This window comes from Lipophrys pholis (genome assembly GCF_963383615.2).
Source record: "Lipophrys pholis genome assembly, chromosome: 9".
NCBI lineage: Eukaryota > Metazoa > Chordata > Actinopteri > Blenniiformes > Blenniidae > Lipophrys > Lipophrys pholis.
The window spans coordinates 27,381,698-27,399,052 of NC_137639.1; the positions used below are offsets into that span (position 1 = coordinate 27,381,698).

Genomic DNA, 17,355 nt, shown 5'->3' on the forward strand with positions numbered 1-17,355 from the left:
CAACGTCAGTGATATTAGCAACGTAACTGTAAGAACAACAACTTCAAGACAATGAAAGTACAAACAACACGACAACAACCGCAATAATAATAACTTAATGATAGAAATAAGAATAATAATGACAACCAACAGGATTTACAACATCAACAATCTATTCAGCACCAACAACAAACTCAACAAGGTTCCTCCTTGATCCATCAGCTGTTAAAACGGAGTTCCAAAGAAGAATGAGACATATCTAGAATGGTGCAGTTGATTATTAAGCGTGGTTCTTCTAATAGATTTAGAAGATGAACTGATAGGAAGATTTCCTGCAGAAACAGTGAAGGTCTCACCGCCCTTGATTTAGAATCTAGTTGAAGAAATCATTAACAGTGACCTTCCATAAGACCTCAGGATAAATCTGGGGTCATATCGAGTGAAATATTCTGGAAGGTATACTCGGGTTGTACTCCCATCCTCCCATTAAAAGTTAAAATCTCCATTAATCCTCCAATCTGCAGGTAGCCAGTCAAGTAAAACAGAGTCTGAATGGGTTCTTGCTTTATTTTTGAAGAAAAGTTGATATAATTGTGTCCCCTCAGCTGTGTATGACTCCGGCAGTTGTGGATGTGCGGTGGAGGATAAAATGTGATTTACAGACAGAGCTGTGCGGGTTCCCGCTGTACGTGTGCAGCAGTGAAAGAAAAGAGGTTCAGACGTGTCAGTCGGTGCGAGCAGCTCCAGGCTGAAGCCTGAACCCGTCTGCTGACTGAGCAGGACGCTCGCTGCCACACACCCGGAAATGTGGAGCTGTCGTGCCGCAGTCCTTCCACTTCAAATCAATAATTTGGCGTGATGAAAAATGCATCTTATTTTGAGTTTGATGAAACGACAAAGGCTACTCTCTGATCCATGTGGATATTATATTGCATATCCAGCTTATGAGTTAATACATTACCTTAAAAGTCACAATATGTTATATAAATATATATATATTCACCTTGTATAACTTGTAAACTGCCAAAACCCTCAGAGGGCTGACTGGACACTACAATAATTTGTCTTCTAGTAGCTTTATTCCATTTTTCATATTGTACCTTTAAAGAAACAGTATGTCCAGTTTGAGTAATGCTTTTGTGCTTTAGTTAAAAATCTTGTTTTCATGCCACGAATGCAGTGATCAATAGAATGACATCACAATTGTACTTTTCTTTTGTGAGCTTCTAGTTGAAAAATATTACATACTTTAGCTGTAAAGCTCACTAATAATAATATGTCATGTCATGAAGACAATTTAATTCACACTTGATTCCTTGAAAAAGGCGCTGGAACTGTTATTTCTCCATATTTTCATGAGTTTGGAAGCCTCTAGCTTCAATCTCAAGCCTGCATGAAATGGTTCCTTCTTGTCAAACTGCCCTCTTTAGTATTTGAACAACATGCATGCGTACCTTTGGGGTGGAAAATAAAAAAAATGGATTCACCATTCTGAGATGACACTGACACCAACGTACATGCAGAGGGTGCATGCACCAATGCATCCGCGTCGTATATTCATGAATTTCTTCGTGGAGAAATGTATTCTGCACTGTTGTCATGGTGCCGTGCCTTTTGCATGGTGATAACATCTCTCCTTTTTTTTTTTTTTTTTTTTTTTAAACTTTAAAGTTCCCCAGCAGGGGCTGAAACAGGCACTACCCACCAGGCTCGTCACGGAGAGCCAGCACGGCCCCGCGGAATCCAACACGTCGCCAAATGACACTTGGAATAAACACAACACGTTTTCTCACACGAGATTATCATTCCTAATTCATCATTGTGACACTCTAACATTGAGGCGATAAACAAAACAAAGGGATAATAGTGTTGACTACACCAGCATGGTTTTTTTTTCTTCTTCTTTAATTCTTCCTCTAATTTTCCTCTGTTCTTTCTCCGTTGGTGTGCGCAGTGTCCCGTCCTGTGGAGAATAAACTGTGCAGGGGTCCGATCCCCAACAGGTCGCAGCTTTGCCAGATCCCCTGTCCCACCGACTGCCAGGTTTCCCCCTGGGGGGCCTGGGGGCCCTGCACCTTTGAGAACTGCAACGATCAGGCCGCAAAAAAAGGTACGCGATGGTGCATAATTGATCAAACTGCATTCTGAGAGGGTTTAAAGTAGGAATGTAATGCATATATGTTGATGACAGTCATGTATATACATTATCTATGTAATAGCAGGACAGTGAAAGATTTGTGTATCATATTTAAATTTTCTTTGAAGTGGAAATGTTCAATACTATTTTCATCAGTTTTACACTTTCCAACTCTTTTTTTAAAATTATAAATAAGTAACTTTATATCATATTTGATTTATTTAAGACTGTAGAAATATATTAAAGTAAAATGTGGGGTTGCAAATATAACACCTTATGGTGCCTTGATAAAAGGTGAATACCCCTTATAGGAAATTGAAATATATTCAATGAAATCTATTTACATATTTTAATTGGAATTATTTGGATTTTTATTAACATCAAGCAAAAAAATAATAATTTTTCCTGCACATGATGAAGGATTTTCTACCTATAAATGTAATTGTTCCTTCATTCAGCTTTACGTTATTGCATTTAATTTAAACATACATACATTAATAAAAAAATCAAAAAATTGTCTTTGCAAAAAAAAGTAATAAAATATAGCTTTTCTCATATTTTATCAAGGGATTAAAAGTGCCTTTGGTGGGATCGTTGCGCCACTATTCACTACTGTTGAGAATACTTTATATTTCTAGAAAACCTACATAGGAAGTAAGACTGAGCAGTCAAACTAATTATTTTCCTGATTTGTGGCGAATGCTGAGCATAAAGCTTCAAAGGTTTGAGGGAAATGTATGATTGATGAGATTTGATCTCATTTCAGGGCTTCTTTACTCTTTTCTGACGTGCAGGTTTCAAACTGAGGAGGCGGCAGATCACCAACGAGCCCACCGGAGGCCCCGGGAACTGCCCCCACCTGGTGGAGGCGGTGCCGTGCGACGAGCCCAGTTGCTTCGACTGGCAGCTGGTCAGTCTGGATCAGTGCGTCCCGGATGAGGAGGAGCAGTGCGGCACCGGCACTCAGCTTGCGCAGGTCCGATGTGTCAACAGCAACGGTGAGAGAGCACAAATTAATCCCGTCTCTCGGATGATCTGATTTAGCTGGATGGAAAGCGGCGCTGCTGCCGGTGGCGCCAGAGGCTCCACACACAGAATTAAGTGATTCATTGGTTGAAATTGAACATGCTATTCCTCTGAGGTGGCGTCCGACTCGCCACTTACTCCTTCTTGCACCTGCTCTGCAGTTTTGACCCAGCTTCATTTGTAATGAAGACATGTAGGTCGAAATCAAGTATTTTCCAGCTCACTCCTCCACTGACCCACCAGCCAGTGCTGCAAAGGTTTCCGTGAAATAACTCCTGATGCCAATCATCATCTTCCACAAGCCTCTCCCTCCCTCTCTCTCGCTTCTCTCACTTAAACGCTCGCTTGATTTGGTGTCACCACCTCGCTCGCGCTGTCTCTCATTACAGTTTTCCTCTCTGCATGCCCAATTAAACCTTGTACACGCTAAATCAAACCAATCCTCCGTGACCCGGGGTCGGGGAGGATCTCCTGCTTTTTGCTGCTCCTCTGTATCACTGTACATTTTTAATATCGGGACCAGGACCAGGGGCTCTCCTCCCGAGTCTTACCTCCAAGTGGTGGAAAAATGTTTAGTTGGAAGATATATATTGCCTTCCATCCATCCATCCATCCATCCATCCATCCATCCATCCATCCATCCATCCATCCATCCATCCATCCATAACATGTGCCACTAGACCAATATTTGACCAGCATAGCAAAACGAGGGCAGCTTTTAAGAGTGATTATCATTATACAACACTTTATTTTTTTCAAACTGACTCTGAAATCTCTCCATAATGCTGCCCAAAGCAGATACATCAGGTTTCATTCAGGATGGTTTATTTCCAGAAAAAAATTTTTTTGTCAAAATGTTGTGCAAGAAGAAAATACATCAGTACACAATGGAAGTACAAACTTGTAAGTCCACCACAGGTCAAACGCAGAGAGACAGAAAAACCACTGACACTCACATTCAGACTTAAGAGCAATTTAGAGACTCAAATTAGTCTCCGGGGCGCTCTTGACCCAAGGGATCAAACTGGAGTACCCAGAGGAGAACATGCAGAGAACAGCCTGGATTTGAACTCACTATATGGTCCAAGATACATTTAATATTGATGATTACCCCCTTTACTTGAGCTGTGGATCACACAGAATATCATGTTTATTAATTCTGCATGTGAATGTAGGTGATGTTTTACACACCAACTTCCAGACGTACTCCGTAAATCTCCTTTTTTATGATCCAGTGCAGTGACTTTGTTCACGTTTCTCCCCGCCGCAGAACTTGATTTGTCCTTCTAATGTCTCCCACAAATCACAGTTCATGCATCGGCAGCAGGAATGCAGTGAGGCTGTTACGACCCCCCCCCCCCCCCCCCCCCCCCCCCCCCCCCCCCCCCCCCCCCCCCCCCCCCCCCCCCCCCCCCATACTGCAGGAGTAGCTCAAACTCCGCTCTGTTCTCTCTCCTTCTGACTTTGCTCCTGCTCACATTCACTCCCCCATCTGATGAAAATTGATTTGTTCTGTTTGGATTCGCACTCTGCTTTTTCGCCTCAGAGGTTGTTTTGTATTTTTTTTCCCGCCGCAACATCGGCTGTATCTTTGTCTCCCAGTGAGCCCCCCCACCAGTCATAAAAGAAAAAGGCCACACAGCCCGGGTCCCAGACAACAGGCCAAGGTCGATACAAATGTTATTGAGACCGGCTATTGATATTCCCCATGCTGACTGCCTGCCCACTTAGGCAGGGAGCCGTTTCTTCTCTGCATACTGAGTGTGGAGGTTTTTCCTCTCATAGTGGGTGTTCTGTTCATTCATGTTTTCTCAATCTGAGCCTGAAAATTGCGGCGGTCCCTTGTCACTTCTTATTTTCATGGCTTCTCAGCTCAGTCATGACTGCTTCAGTGCATATCTGTCAAAGTGACATCTTAATGCAATGTCAGGCTCGCGCTGACTTTTGAAGCGTCTCTTCTGCTTTGAAATTTCAATTCAGACCTTTGAAAAGGTTTACATTTTCCTGGGTGTACGCGTCTCACAAAGAAGAGAATACTCTCTGCCGGCTTCATGCAGACAAATATGTGGGTTAATATAATCCACTGACGTCTGATAGTAGCAGCTCATTAATAAACCATGAGCTGTTGTGTAAAAAAAATGTGGGAATCCCATGTGAATTTACGCTTTCCATGTTCACTGTCACTTTTTTATGGAGATAGGCCGACGACCGGAGTGCGTCGATATGAATATTTTACTGATAATCCATATAAAAGGTCCTTATCAAATACCATGCCCGATATAGAAAGCACAAGTGACATATTGTAAATAATTACACTGTTGGAGCAGAACTTGGTTAAACCCATTAATGGAGGATCCACCCAAAAATATCTGACTCACTGAGATCACACAAAGGAATTGAGCTTTCATTTTGAGTGTGATCAACTCAGACTTCTCGTGGAAGTATGAGTGTTCAAATTAATGGTCTATGTGCTTTTAGACACTGCCGACCTGAGAAGGATGTTCTGGAAACAGCATCACCTCCGTGTTTTGTCTGCTTGCGTTTACCACTGAGTGATTGAGCCCCACCAGCCATGTGGACTTGGACATGCTGGAGGACTTCATCAAACATATAAACGCATTGCATCAAATAAATCTCAAGTTTTATAGATAAATAAAAATATGGGAAGACGAGCAGTCACAAAATCAGAATCTGAGATACAACACAGAAAATATCCTATCTTACTATCCGGCAATATCTGTACTAACAGCAGCATATCTACTAATCCAATCCAATCCAATTTTTAATTTTTTTTGCAAATGCAGTGAAAACAGAAGAAATAATAATTTGACATGCAGGTGGGTGCATGCAAGAGGACGCAGTGCACAAGTAGCCTCCTTTGAACCATGTCTGATCTAGTTTGACTGCTGACCACTTTGAATGGCTTAAAAAACACAGTTGAATATCAACGAGCCACATCCTGGGCACTATAAACCTTTAACATAGAGACCCGAGGTCATTAGCATATGAAACCTGACACACCTAAAGAGTTTAAATACTTCGGCTTCACCATTAAGTTTTTGCGTTTTCATCACAGAAAAGTTTCACATTTACACGGCACTGTTTTAAAAGCAATGTCCGTTAACATGGAAATAATATATCAAATCAAACTTTATTTACATAGAGCTTTTCATACAGATGTACCACAAAGTGCTTTTAAATAATTAGCAAGTAAGGCCACTAGTGGGTTTTCATTTGAAAACATTGTCGCGTTAATAGTTTTAGACGAGTAGCCCGTATGAACTGTTGAAGCCATTTTATAAGGATAGAAACATCATCCAGAACATGTGACCAAGTCCTGTTGATTTAATTTGCCTTTAGACAGAATCGCTTTCAGACATAGTGAATGAACCCCATACAGTATTGTACATTAGTCGCATAAACCCCTAAACAGTATTTAGATTTCAACGCGCTCTAAGAACAGTGTGGGTTATTTCCCATGTCTGTCAAACTCGATCCTCAGTATGAAACTGCTTATGTTTCATTAAGTTGCATTATTTCAACACATTATTTATTGCTCTTTGATGTCATGTTGATCCATTTTAACCACTCACCACCAGTGGAACAGTCTGCGCCGCTTCATTTGGGTAAAACAGATGTGTTGGCAGCACAGTAGGGGAGTTTAGCTCCATCACTTCTCTGTGTGAGCTCGACCGCTGCATCAGTTGGAGTTACATTCGTTATAAAGTAACACATCTTCGCTGTAATCTCATCAAGCAAAGCAGAGCTACAGCTGCAGCGGAGAGGGAGCCAAGTGATCTGGAGCCGCCATTAATCTCTCCGGCGCACAGGCTGCGGCCGCAACCAGCGGCAGGCCGGTAGTTCATTCATAATGCTGCATCATGGCACAGTCAGCCTTTCCTCTGTCGTGAGGTTGCTTCGGAAAATACAGAGAGGGAGGTACGCAAGAAGGAATGTACTGCAAATGTCTAACGTCTGTACCAACATTTTATTTTGATCTTTCTTTATGAAAAGCTGTACGTTCTTTTGTCAGGTTGCAGCTGCATGCCAGAGACACATCATATAGAAAATCTATGGTACAAAATTGCACGCGAGGTTGTATATTGCTCTTTAGTTTGAATAATATTAAGAAAAAAACTCTAACTCAGTGCTTTTCACGTTCACAATATTTAATACGTTTGAGTCAAAACTTTGCAGTAATTTGTGTTTTATTTGCTGGTTGCACGTCAAGTTAAACCTTAGGAATCCTGGCTTGAATCCTTATTGATTAGATGTTATCATAAAATCAATATCTTCATGATATCTTACTTCTAACTGTTGTTACCACTGGTATAATACAAGGGATTGCCCAAGGCTGACGTTCACATGAAGTCCCCGGGCTGTACCTCAATTAACATATTTACTCAGTTACAGAAGAAAACTCCAAGCGGAACCCAAAGCACACACCACATGCAGTACAAACACGCATACCGCTTACAGCGCTGCTCAAAACTATAATATGAGTAGCAGAAACAAAATGCATATAATTAATTAATCTTTCAAAATAGCAGCTGTTTGTCTATAAAGCTCTTGTTAGAACTCATGATGCTACAATAGAAACTGCAGTTGCATCTCTACATTTATGAGAATAGAATAGAATAGAATAGAATAGAATAGAATAGAAGTACTTTCATAATCCCTGGAGAATATTCTTGCTATATACCTCCAAACATATAGCATAAAAGTTAAAATACCAATATGACAGGATGCATTTGAATAAGCAATATCAAATATTAATATCCTGCATATACAGGGCTACATGAGTTTTTGACTAAAACATGAAGTTGTATTAGAGTTATAAAGCTAATTACTTAATGTCCTTTCATTCTAAAACCATCAAGCTTTCTGCTTCTATTCCAAGCTGCTCCCAGATTGTCTGGCTTATGACAAACTGGTTAAAATAGGAGGAAAAAAATCACAAGTATAGCGGATCAATGTAAAGTGCTTGATTAGATTTATGTTTTTTGCATAAATTTATTATCTTTACAATTTCCCTTTGGTCTTTCTACTTGAGCGTCATTAAGCGTTCAAAGAATGACAAATTAATCCTTGTGCCAGTTGGGAGAACACGCGTCCCGAGTCATTTTAAAGACCTCTGGAGAAAACAAGCATGTGTCTTTTTAAAATGTGCCGTTTGCTTGACATCAAGCCATCAATTATCACACACAGCTGCTCTTTCTTCTTTTTTTTTTTTCTAGCTGCTCCATCCAAAGTGTGTAGTTTGAGGGTGATAATGTGATTGTGGTGATGAATCTTTGGAGCTTAAAATGTATTTTCATTAACTGAGGAGATTTGACCTGGAACGCTCACTTTCAGCACATCAGCAATTAACGAAAATTGCTGTTTGCTTGCTTGTTGTGCGGAACTAAAAGAAGCTGTCGCAGGCTGTAGATGTACTTATATGGATCTCTTGGAGTTTCTTCTCTTTTTCTAAACTTTTAGCTGTGTTATAAATCTGGTGTCAGAGAAATTACAGGTTTTATTAAATGCACAAAGAAATATAATATTTAAAAAAAAAATCCATCATTGCAATAAGACTTTTCCCCTAAATCCTTCATAATGAACTAATTAAAATCTGTGATTTGAGAAGAATAGTTCTATGCACTTCATAGCTACACTATTACATGTCGATTATGCCATGAAATATCCTGCAAAATGGTATGAAAGTGGCTAAAATCACACATATGTCATCATTTATAGTTAAAAGGAAATCTTTAATGATAAACTATATCCACTAAATCCACTAAATGTGATTTAAACTACACCTGTGTAACACCAGCAGGTTAATAAATCAAATATGTTATGCTATGGCAGTGAAGGTTGAATAATGACGCTCTCTGGCCATTCATTTAATAGATTGCATCATTTTTGAGGGATTGAAAACACAGATGGAGGAGCGAAGTTTACTGGAACTTTCATATTATATAATCTCACCCGCCTGTTGCAGGTTTAAAATCCATATTCTTTAAGTTTTAATACATTGAATTAAACTGGCAAACACCTGGAAACACAGACGGTGGTTTAGCTACAAAATTAGATTGGAATTTTCATCATAAAAAAAAACCTTCAAACATAAACCCCTTCTTTTGATTTTCACGAAAATAATTAAATCCTTCTTTTAAGTAATTTTATATAAAATCTTTTTTAATTTAGACACAATTAACCCCAACTGTATTATACACAGCAGTGCAACAGATTAATTAATGTTCAGAGCTCAGTAGTATGACAAATATAAAGGAAAAAAACTGAACATTTCAGTCCTGTAACACCTAATGAACATCCATCACCAGCATTATTTATGTGATGGAAAATCCAGAAAATTCTAATAGGTCCCCTCTCAGAGAGCATGACCTCTATACAACCTCATAAATACATAAGAGCGTTAATTCAAACTTTTAAAAAGTTCATTCTCATCCACATTTTAGCAGAACGGCTACAGAATCGGTGTACTATAGTCCCAGATATGCGAGGGTCAATGGTACCTTGTTGAATGTGTTTTCCTGGACCTCCAAAGCTGGGTAGTTTCTCTTCTTCTTTTTGTGTTATACGCAAATAGTTGTGGAAGCCTCCATGCAGAGCATTTCAGTAATCATGTCCCTTTTGGATAACCGCGATCGTGGCTCAGGAGTTTCTAGAACAATGTCAATCATCTTACCGTCCATCTTCTATACTGCTTCATCCCGTTCAGGGTTACAGCCAGCCAAAGCCAATTTCAGCTGGGCAGTGTGCACCCTGGACAGGTTGCGTCTTTCCTTCATACTAATTCAATTCAATCGCATTTTATATATATAGTGCCAATAACAACAGAGTCATCTCGTGGCACTTTTCTGGAGGCAAAATCCAGCTATTCCACTGTGACAGAAAATATGCTGCTATGATTTCTTTTACAAGTCTATTTATTGTTAATAGACTTGAGGAAAATCCAGTCTCGTACAGTCTTTGTACTCGTACCTGGCTGAGCCGTTGACGCAGTTGACAGCCAGAAACATCTTCCACCAGCGCTTTGATCGGAGTTTTAATGATGACCAGATTTTTATGAAAACTATTTGTAATTGTGGGTGTTGTTTTCTTCATCTCCTGTGAACCGCTGCTTCCCCTCCTGGTATAATAAAGCACTCTTGAACTGATATTAGTTATTTCAGTCTTCACGTCTTACCGCCCGGCCCTGATCCCACCGTATATTCTGTTTCCCTCAGGAGAGGAGGTGGACAGAAACCTGTGCTCGTCCTCCCCGGCTCTGGGGCCCGTTCCCTGTGAGGTGCCTTGCTCAAGAGACTGTGTGATGAGCGACTGGACGGTGTGGTCCACCTGCTCCCAGACGTGCTCCAGTAAAACCGTCGAGGGCAAACAGATGAGGACCCGCTCCATCCTGGCCTACAACGCCGGGGAAGGTGAGACTCCACCTGCGGGCCGGGGCGTCTGCGGCTCCGCTGCGTATGGAAATGTATGCAGATAAGGCCTGATTATTGGCTTAGTCATGGCCTTTCAAGTCGTCCTCTGCTGTCACTCACTGGATGTCTGGATTTCACACTTGTCTGCATGTGCATTTGTCCTTATCTCAAACAGCCTGCTTATCGGTCCCGGTGATTATTTCTGTTGGTCTGTCTCCTCGCCTGACACTCACTTTTTATCTGCCTCCAAGATCATTTCTCGGCTTGTTCTCTCTGCTTTAAATTTTCTGTGTGCTTCCATCTGTCTCGTCTGTCTGTCTGAATGTTTTCCAACTGTCTTCTTGTGTCTTTTCTGTGTGTGTGTGTGTGTGTGTGTGTGTGTGTGTGTGTGTGTGTGTGTGTGTGTGTGTGTGTGTGTGTGTGTGTGTGTGTGTGTGTGTGTGTGTGTGTGTGTGTGTGTGTGTGTGTGTGTGTGTGTTCTCCTCACAGTGACCGCGATGGTTGTGGCGTGGATCACAGTGATGGAGGGTAACGCCTAATTAATGTCTGCTGGTAGCAAACTGTCCTACGCCCAATAGAAATTCAATAGTTGGCATGTTTACATTTGCTGAAAGTCTGTAAATTATCATAACAGCTTTAGGGAGAAGTCATAATTGATTCTGTTGTAATTCAGTCGCTCTACGTTGGCCATGTGTGAAATAGCGTGATTGTGTTTCCTGTTGTCCTGCTGTAGTAATAGCTGATGTAGTACACACTCAACCTGTCAAATTAACGTGTCCAACATCTGTATCTGCCAAAGGTCTTTCACGGGTGCCGAAGTTTCCGGAACTTTTTGGTAAATCTTTGTGTTTAGAGCTGGTGTTTTTCAAAGTGTGGGACATTGAGACATCCTTCCTCTTAGAGCTCGAACCCCAAAATCTCCTGCCGAACAAACCTTTTTCAATCTAAGTAGTCATTTTTGGTTGAATTGCTGCATTTTTTTGCATCATACTGTTGTATTTTTAACAGGTGTTCAGAGCACTATTGGGAATACAAAGCAGATCTCTTTTCCGGCTGAATATATACTGCGTCTATACACAGAGGGCCTGATCTACTAAAGGACTGCATAACTAAAAACAGACAAAAATGTCATATATAAAGCTTATTTACCTCTCACAGGGGGAATATAGAATATAGGACATGTCTCCCAGGTTGTGCAACATACTGAGAGGAGTTTACACTAATGGATTCGTGCACAGTGTTTGACTGTATAAGTGGCGAAAGTCAGCTCAACCTTAAGTGAAGATGTTGCTGCCAAATTCAGATTGATTTGCTGTTCTGCTCCAAAATGTTTGATAACTTCCTCTATAAACATGCTCATGGAGCTCAGTGCTCCATCGTGAAAAATAGCATACAAAAGTGCCACCACCAGCAGATCGTTATTGTGTGGATGTGGTCAAATTCGTGCAACAACCTAATTTATATACGCTAAATCACCTGCATAATGGAGTCAAACTAAAAGCCACATTTTCACGACAGTGTGAAAAAGCTTGGATTGTGTCCTCGGAGGTCCGTTTACACGACAACAGTGTGTGAAATTACTGACAATGCAAGTTTTAAAAAATGCTCCGTCTCCGTCTTCATGGAAATGGGGTGAACACAACTTTTCTGAAACACTGCTACTGGTCATGTGCACCACAGTCATAGTAAGTAGTTCTTCTGCACATGCTCAGTAGATGGACAATAACAACAATGTTTAATATTATATTGTTCTCTGGTCGCACGTGCGTGCGGTTTCATTACAAAAACAAACAGTTCCCACTACTGGGCTGGCATGCTCACTACATCTTTTATAAGACTTCCTGTCATTTTCGGGTAAATGGACGTCATTTTCAAAACATTGTCACGTAAACCCAAATGTTTTCTGAAACGAGAAACACAAAAAAAAGATGTGTTTTCACTTGAAATGCTGTCGTGTAAACAGGGCCGACAAAGTGCAACCTATTGCAATGGATTTGTAATTCAGCGAGCTTTATGCAGGACTTTAGTGTGTATAACTTTAACATATCTGTAATGTGGTTAGATACAATGATTTCGAGTCTAAAAAAAGTGTGTTGGGCTAAAGGTGGTACTAGTTCTGTCCTCCACTCATTTATTGTTATAAAATCATGCTCTGAAAAAGCCTCCCCCTGATTCCCCCCCCCCCCCGCCAGAGGAACTTCTCCGGCATCCCGCAGAGGATCCCTGTCCCAGTCTTTGAAAACCATTGCTTTAACCCTGACTAGCTGTAGATTGTAGATGAATACCACAAAAGAAGATGTGTATCGTGCTGTCACACAGTTTTACAAACACACACACACGCAATACCTGAAAGAAACTTTGTCTCTTCACCACAAGTTCCCCCTGCAGAGTAGATTATCTGATTAGATGTTGAGCTCCTTGGCAGCTTTTGCAGCTCCTGTATTGCATAATAATGAAGAAAAGAAGAAAAAAAAAAAGTACAGGAAGTACTCAAAGCGCGAGATACAAGGTTCATATTAATATGCATCTGCCAATGTTTGCATGGAATTCTGTGCTAATTAAAACATTAATAGGCTTAATTAATGACCTATTTAGCATAACTGCTTACTTTTAGTTCCACAGTGATTGTTGAGGGACTCGAGAAAGCCCAAGTGCCTCTTACAATTTGACACCTATAATTTGAATGATAGTCAGGATGCATGTTAAGTGGCAATCGCTGTCGCTCGCTCTGAGCGAGCCGGCAAACATTTGAATAACTGGAGGAAAATAAGGGATTCAAGATGCCAAAAATATTAAGAAAATGAAAAGAAGGGAAGACATTGAGACAAACTGTTTGAGATGGATGTAATATTATTATTAAGGTATCTTTTCAATCTTGCCCATTTTAAGTTTTCTTTGTTTTCTACAGCAGATTGGGATTTGTCACATATAGCTGGCCCTTTCTTCTTGTTTCATTGAAATTCCTTGAGCAGTTGAATTCACTATTGGGAGACCCAAAAAAATTGCCAACATATAATGTTAGAGATTTGCTTAATCTACAGAGCCAGAATACCACATTTTACACATCGAAATGTTTCCTCTTTGTGCTCATCTTCTGAACGAGATACTAGAAAAGGAGGGAAGTGTTGATGTTTTTTTTATATTATATTTTTTTTCTTATTACTTGTATCCTCTAATGGTGTAGTCTCCCTTTAATGGAGTTACAATGTCTACTTTTGCTCCCCCAAAAAATATTATTAAATAAAAAAACGATGTGAAAAATGTATGTAAAAAGTCTTCCCGATACAAACACATTGTATCAGTTATTTTGAATCTGATTAATTTCCCGACACGCGCCGGCTCTATTTGTTATTGCATCATGTCGGCCATGTTCCCTCTATAAGCTGCTTGTCATTTGTTGTCCAGCATGCAGCGGTTTTTCTTTCTGGGTCATCGTTCAGCGTCGGCTCATGTAAGACGCCGTGTCATGCCGGCGTCGGGGACTGGTTTCACCCCGACGCCGCTCAGTTAAGCTGGCAGGGCCCAGTCAGCAGATCGGAAGTCGCTCTCAGTCACCATTAGGCCCAGATTTGTCTGCGCTGGCAGCCTGTGATTCAGAACCGACTGTTAGTTTAGGAGCCGGCTCGCTGTCAACTCCGCCAGCGAAATACAGGTGTGGAGAACTCGCGAGTCCTGCGGAGCCTCTCAATCTCCGCTGAAAGGCCTAAGTGTCGGCCATTACTCTGAACCAGAGAGTGCTCTCACAGCCCATCGACCCAGCAACTGACTGACTGCTGCTTCACCGGGTAAATGAGAGGGAAAAGGAGAAAGGAGAACAATGGGAATGGAAAGAAACAAACAATAGATATCAGTTACTCTCGTTTATGTCCGGGCATTACAAGTCGAACCGTTGACTTACAACGGGAGTTAAACATTTAAACGCAGCCAATAAATGTAAAGCAGAGGCGGGTTGTCCATTTTCCTGAAGGGAGCCTCACGATAAACTCTCACTGGAGGGTCGAGTCATAACTTCTACTTAACTTTATATGCTATATGTATTTCACATAAGCTTCTTTTCCGTCATTCTTTAATTTCTTTGTGTTTTTTGTCAGACAGTGTTCAAGCTGTAATGTTTAACACAGTAAAGGTACTAAAGCATGCAGCATTTATACCTTTTTAATAATTTATTCAACTCGGATGGATAAAGAGACGTACAGAATCCAAGATTTGATGTAGAGAATGTACTGCATAGACTGTTGCTCGTTTGTGGTTAAAGTTATCCAGGGCAGTACCTCTCCGGGACCAAAGCTTACATTTTTCAACGTATGCTTGACGCTTTTATATTTATGGTACGTTGTTGGAGAATATTACATTTCATTTATTTCACCTTTATTTTACCAGGTATAGGCCAATTGAGAATCATTTACAAGGGGGACCTGACCAAGAGGCAGCAAGGAGGCACGAAGATAAACATAGAAACAGATATATACAACAAAACAGCGTCACACGATCTTAAAAGAAAGAAAGTCGTGCTGACAGGGTTTACACAGATATATATGAAGAAAAAAATCAATAAAAGCTGAAAGCAAGTGCAGTGATCATTATTCTTTATCCTTCCTTCCCCTGCTGGTTTAAGAAAGTGTTTGCATTGTATTTTATTGGTTGTATAATATTTTTTTGAAAGAGGAGAGCGGAATAAATTTTGCAGATGGTTCCAGTCATTTGTAGAAGAAAACTGAAATGAGCAGCAACTAAATGAGGCAGGGGTGTTGGGTATGACCAGACAGGTGACTCTACTGAATGTTGAGAAGGGACTGTAGATATAGAGGAGTTTTCCCCAATAAGAGTTTCGTGAATCTAAGCGCATGAATAGAGGGTCAGATTATCAGGGAATGCAGGCAGCACCGCTGCTGAATGGAGCTCCAGTCAGGAAGCGGATAGCAGCACGGTGAATAACATCCAGCTTGTTGAAGGAGAGTTTCTGAGGCAGATCTGTAGAGTCCATCACCGGAATCTAAGATTGAAAGAGCTGTCGTTTTAACCAGAAGTTGTTTGGCGTAATGTGTGAAGGAAGATTTGTCACGGTAAAGAAGACCAATGCGGTATTTGACTTTCGTGAGCAGTCCATTTATGTAGGTTTTAAATGTGAGTTTACTGACAAGCCAGATACCAAGATACTTGTTGCTTTCAATGGACTGAATCTCGGAGCGATCCAAGGGAATTTTGAAGGGACGCCAATATGTCTCAATGAAGACATTTCAAGCCAGAAATAGTGAATTATATGTAATTTTCATCAGTATGGCTGGTTTTCGCCGTGTTTTATTCATATGTTTAGTGCATAAAAGGGCTTTTCATAAATTTTTAAGTATTGACATGTGCTTACATAGCACTCTAGGTATGGTATTTCGATGAATGATCTATAAAAGGTTAAAAAAATATATCATCTGAGGTTGGTTCATGCTCCTCCATATGCTTAGTGACGTCTTTTAAGAGCAAAAGTCTTCGTCAGGGCATGAGCTTTGGAAGTGATGAAGACTTCAGACGAGATGTGAAACGTCTTCAAAGCCTTAAATGAATGCAGATGGGTTTTAAGATGTTCCTTCCGTGTGAAACCGGTGTATGGGAGCTGAGGCTTCACAAGTGACAACGGTAAAGTTTTGACCCAAAAAACAATGAGCCGAGAAATGTGAGATACGCTTTGGGGAACAGCAGCAGATGAGTCATTTGTTAGTTCAAGCAGCTCCTCTCGCACACGCTACACACTTTTCTTTTGATCTAGTGTGAAAATAAACATAGTGACTAGAATAGTTGTGTTCTTACCCATACATGAAAACCTTTGTTTTCTCGCGCTTTCAGAGCTTTGATCTTCCACGTTGTCTTTTTCTCAGGCGGCGCTCTGTGCCCGAACAGCAGCGCCCTTCAGGAGGTACGGAACTGTAACGAACACGCGTGTACAGTTTACCACTGGCAGACGGGACCCTGGGGGATGTGCACCGAAGACCCCTCATCCTCATCGATCAACAGCTCGCTGACGGTCCAATCCGGCGGCGGTCAGGGTCCGTGCTCCACGGGAGTGCAGACCCGCAAGGTCATCTGTGTGCGGGTCAACGTGGGACAGGTGCCGCCCAAGAAGTAAGTGCTTTTTTCCACTTTTTGGATGCTTTTTTTTTTTTTTTGGGCGTTAAATCATGTCACTGTGGCATAAAATGACTTCTCAGTCAAACACTGCTCCAGCCGACTTGCTTAAATTCACTGCTTATTTCCCGGCTGCCGGATTTGTGGCTGTATGAAACTGTGAAATTGGCTCCTGGTGTGAAGTTTCGTAATGAAAATCGCCAACTCCTCAGAACTGAAATCCAATCGCTTTGTAGAGTTACCTCTCTATCCAGTCCCGCCACGATCCCCCACTCCCCCCCCAAAAATGGCGGTTTTCATTTCAAACAAACCTCCAGAGCAGCTGATTTTACAGATTTGAGCACCTTTGTTCAAAAAGACGAAACTAATCAGTGAAATCTGGAGCCGCACTTCAGAGGATCGAGGGCACGGAGAGCGCCGGTTGTCTTTTGATGTGGGAAATAATTTGATCAAGAGCCCCTTCTTGTTTTCTGGCTTGATGAATACAGAAAACTGAGTGATTCTTCAAGCCCGTCCTCTCAAAGATAGGTCAAACGGCGATCTCTGAGCCTCAGAGTAATGAAGCAGACAAGACACTGAGAATGTCTTTTATTATAAGAGGACGTCAGTGGTGAGCCGTGCAGGGCAGGACTTGCTGATACATGCAGATGTGTGGCCATAAAACATCGA

The 17,355-nt window shown here is 41.1% G+C and overlaps 1 protein-coding gene across 1 annotated transcript in view; it reads left to right on the forward strand.

Moving 5' to 3' along the window:
• The window catches only part of thsd7ab (thrombospondin, type I, domain containing 7Ab), a gene marked incomplete at both ends in the record, with an annotated part of 203,187 nt that overhangs the window by 105,358 nt on the left and 80,474 nt on the right, over positions 1 to 17,355 (forward strand). Inside the window, 4 exons of the mRNA XM_080471110.1 lie at positions 1,934 to 2,089; positions 2,911 to 3,114; positions 10,378 to 10,572; positions 16,440 to 16,683. Coding sequence (XP_080327236.1) covers positions 1,934 to 2,089; positions 2,911 to 3,114; positions 10,378 to 10,572; positions 16,440 to 16,683 — 799 coding nt within the window. The remainder of the gene's footprint in view (positions 1 to 1,933; positions 2,090 to 2,910; positions 3,115 to 10,377; positions 10,573 to 16,439; positions 16,684 to 17,355) is intronic.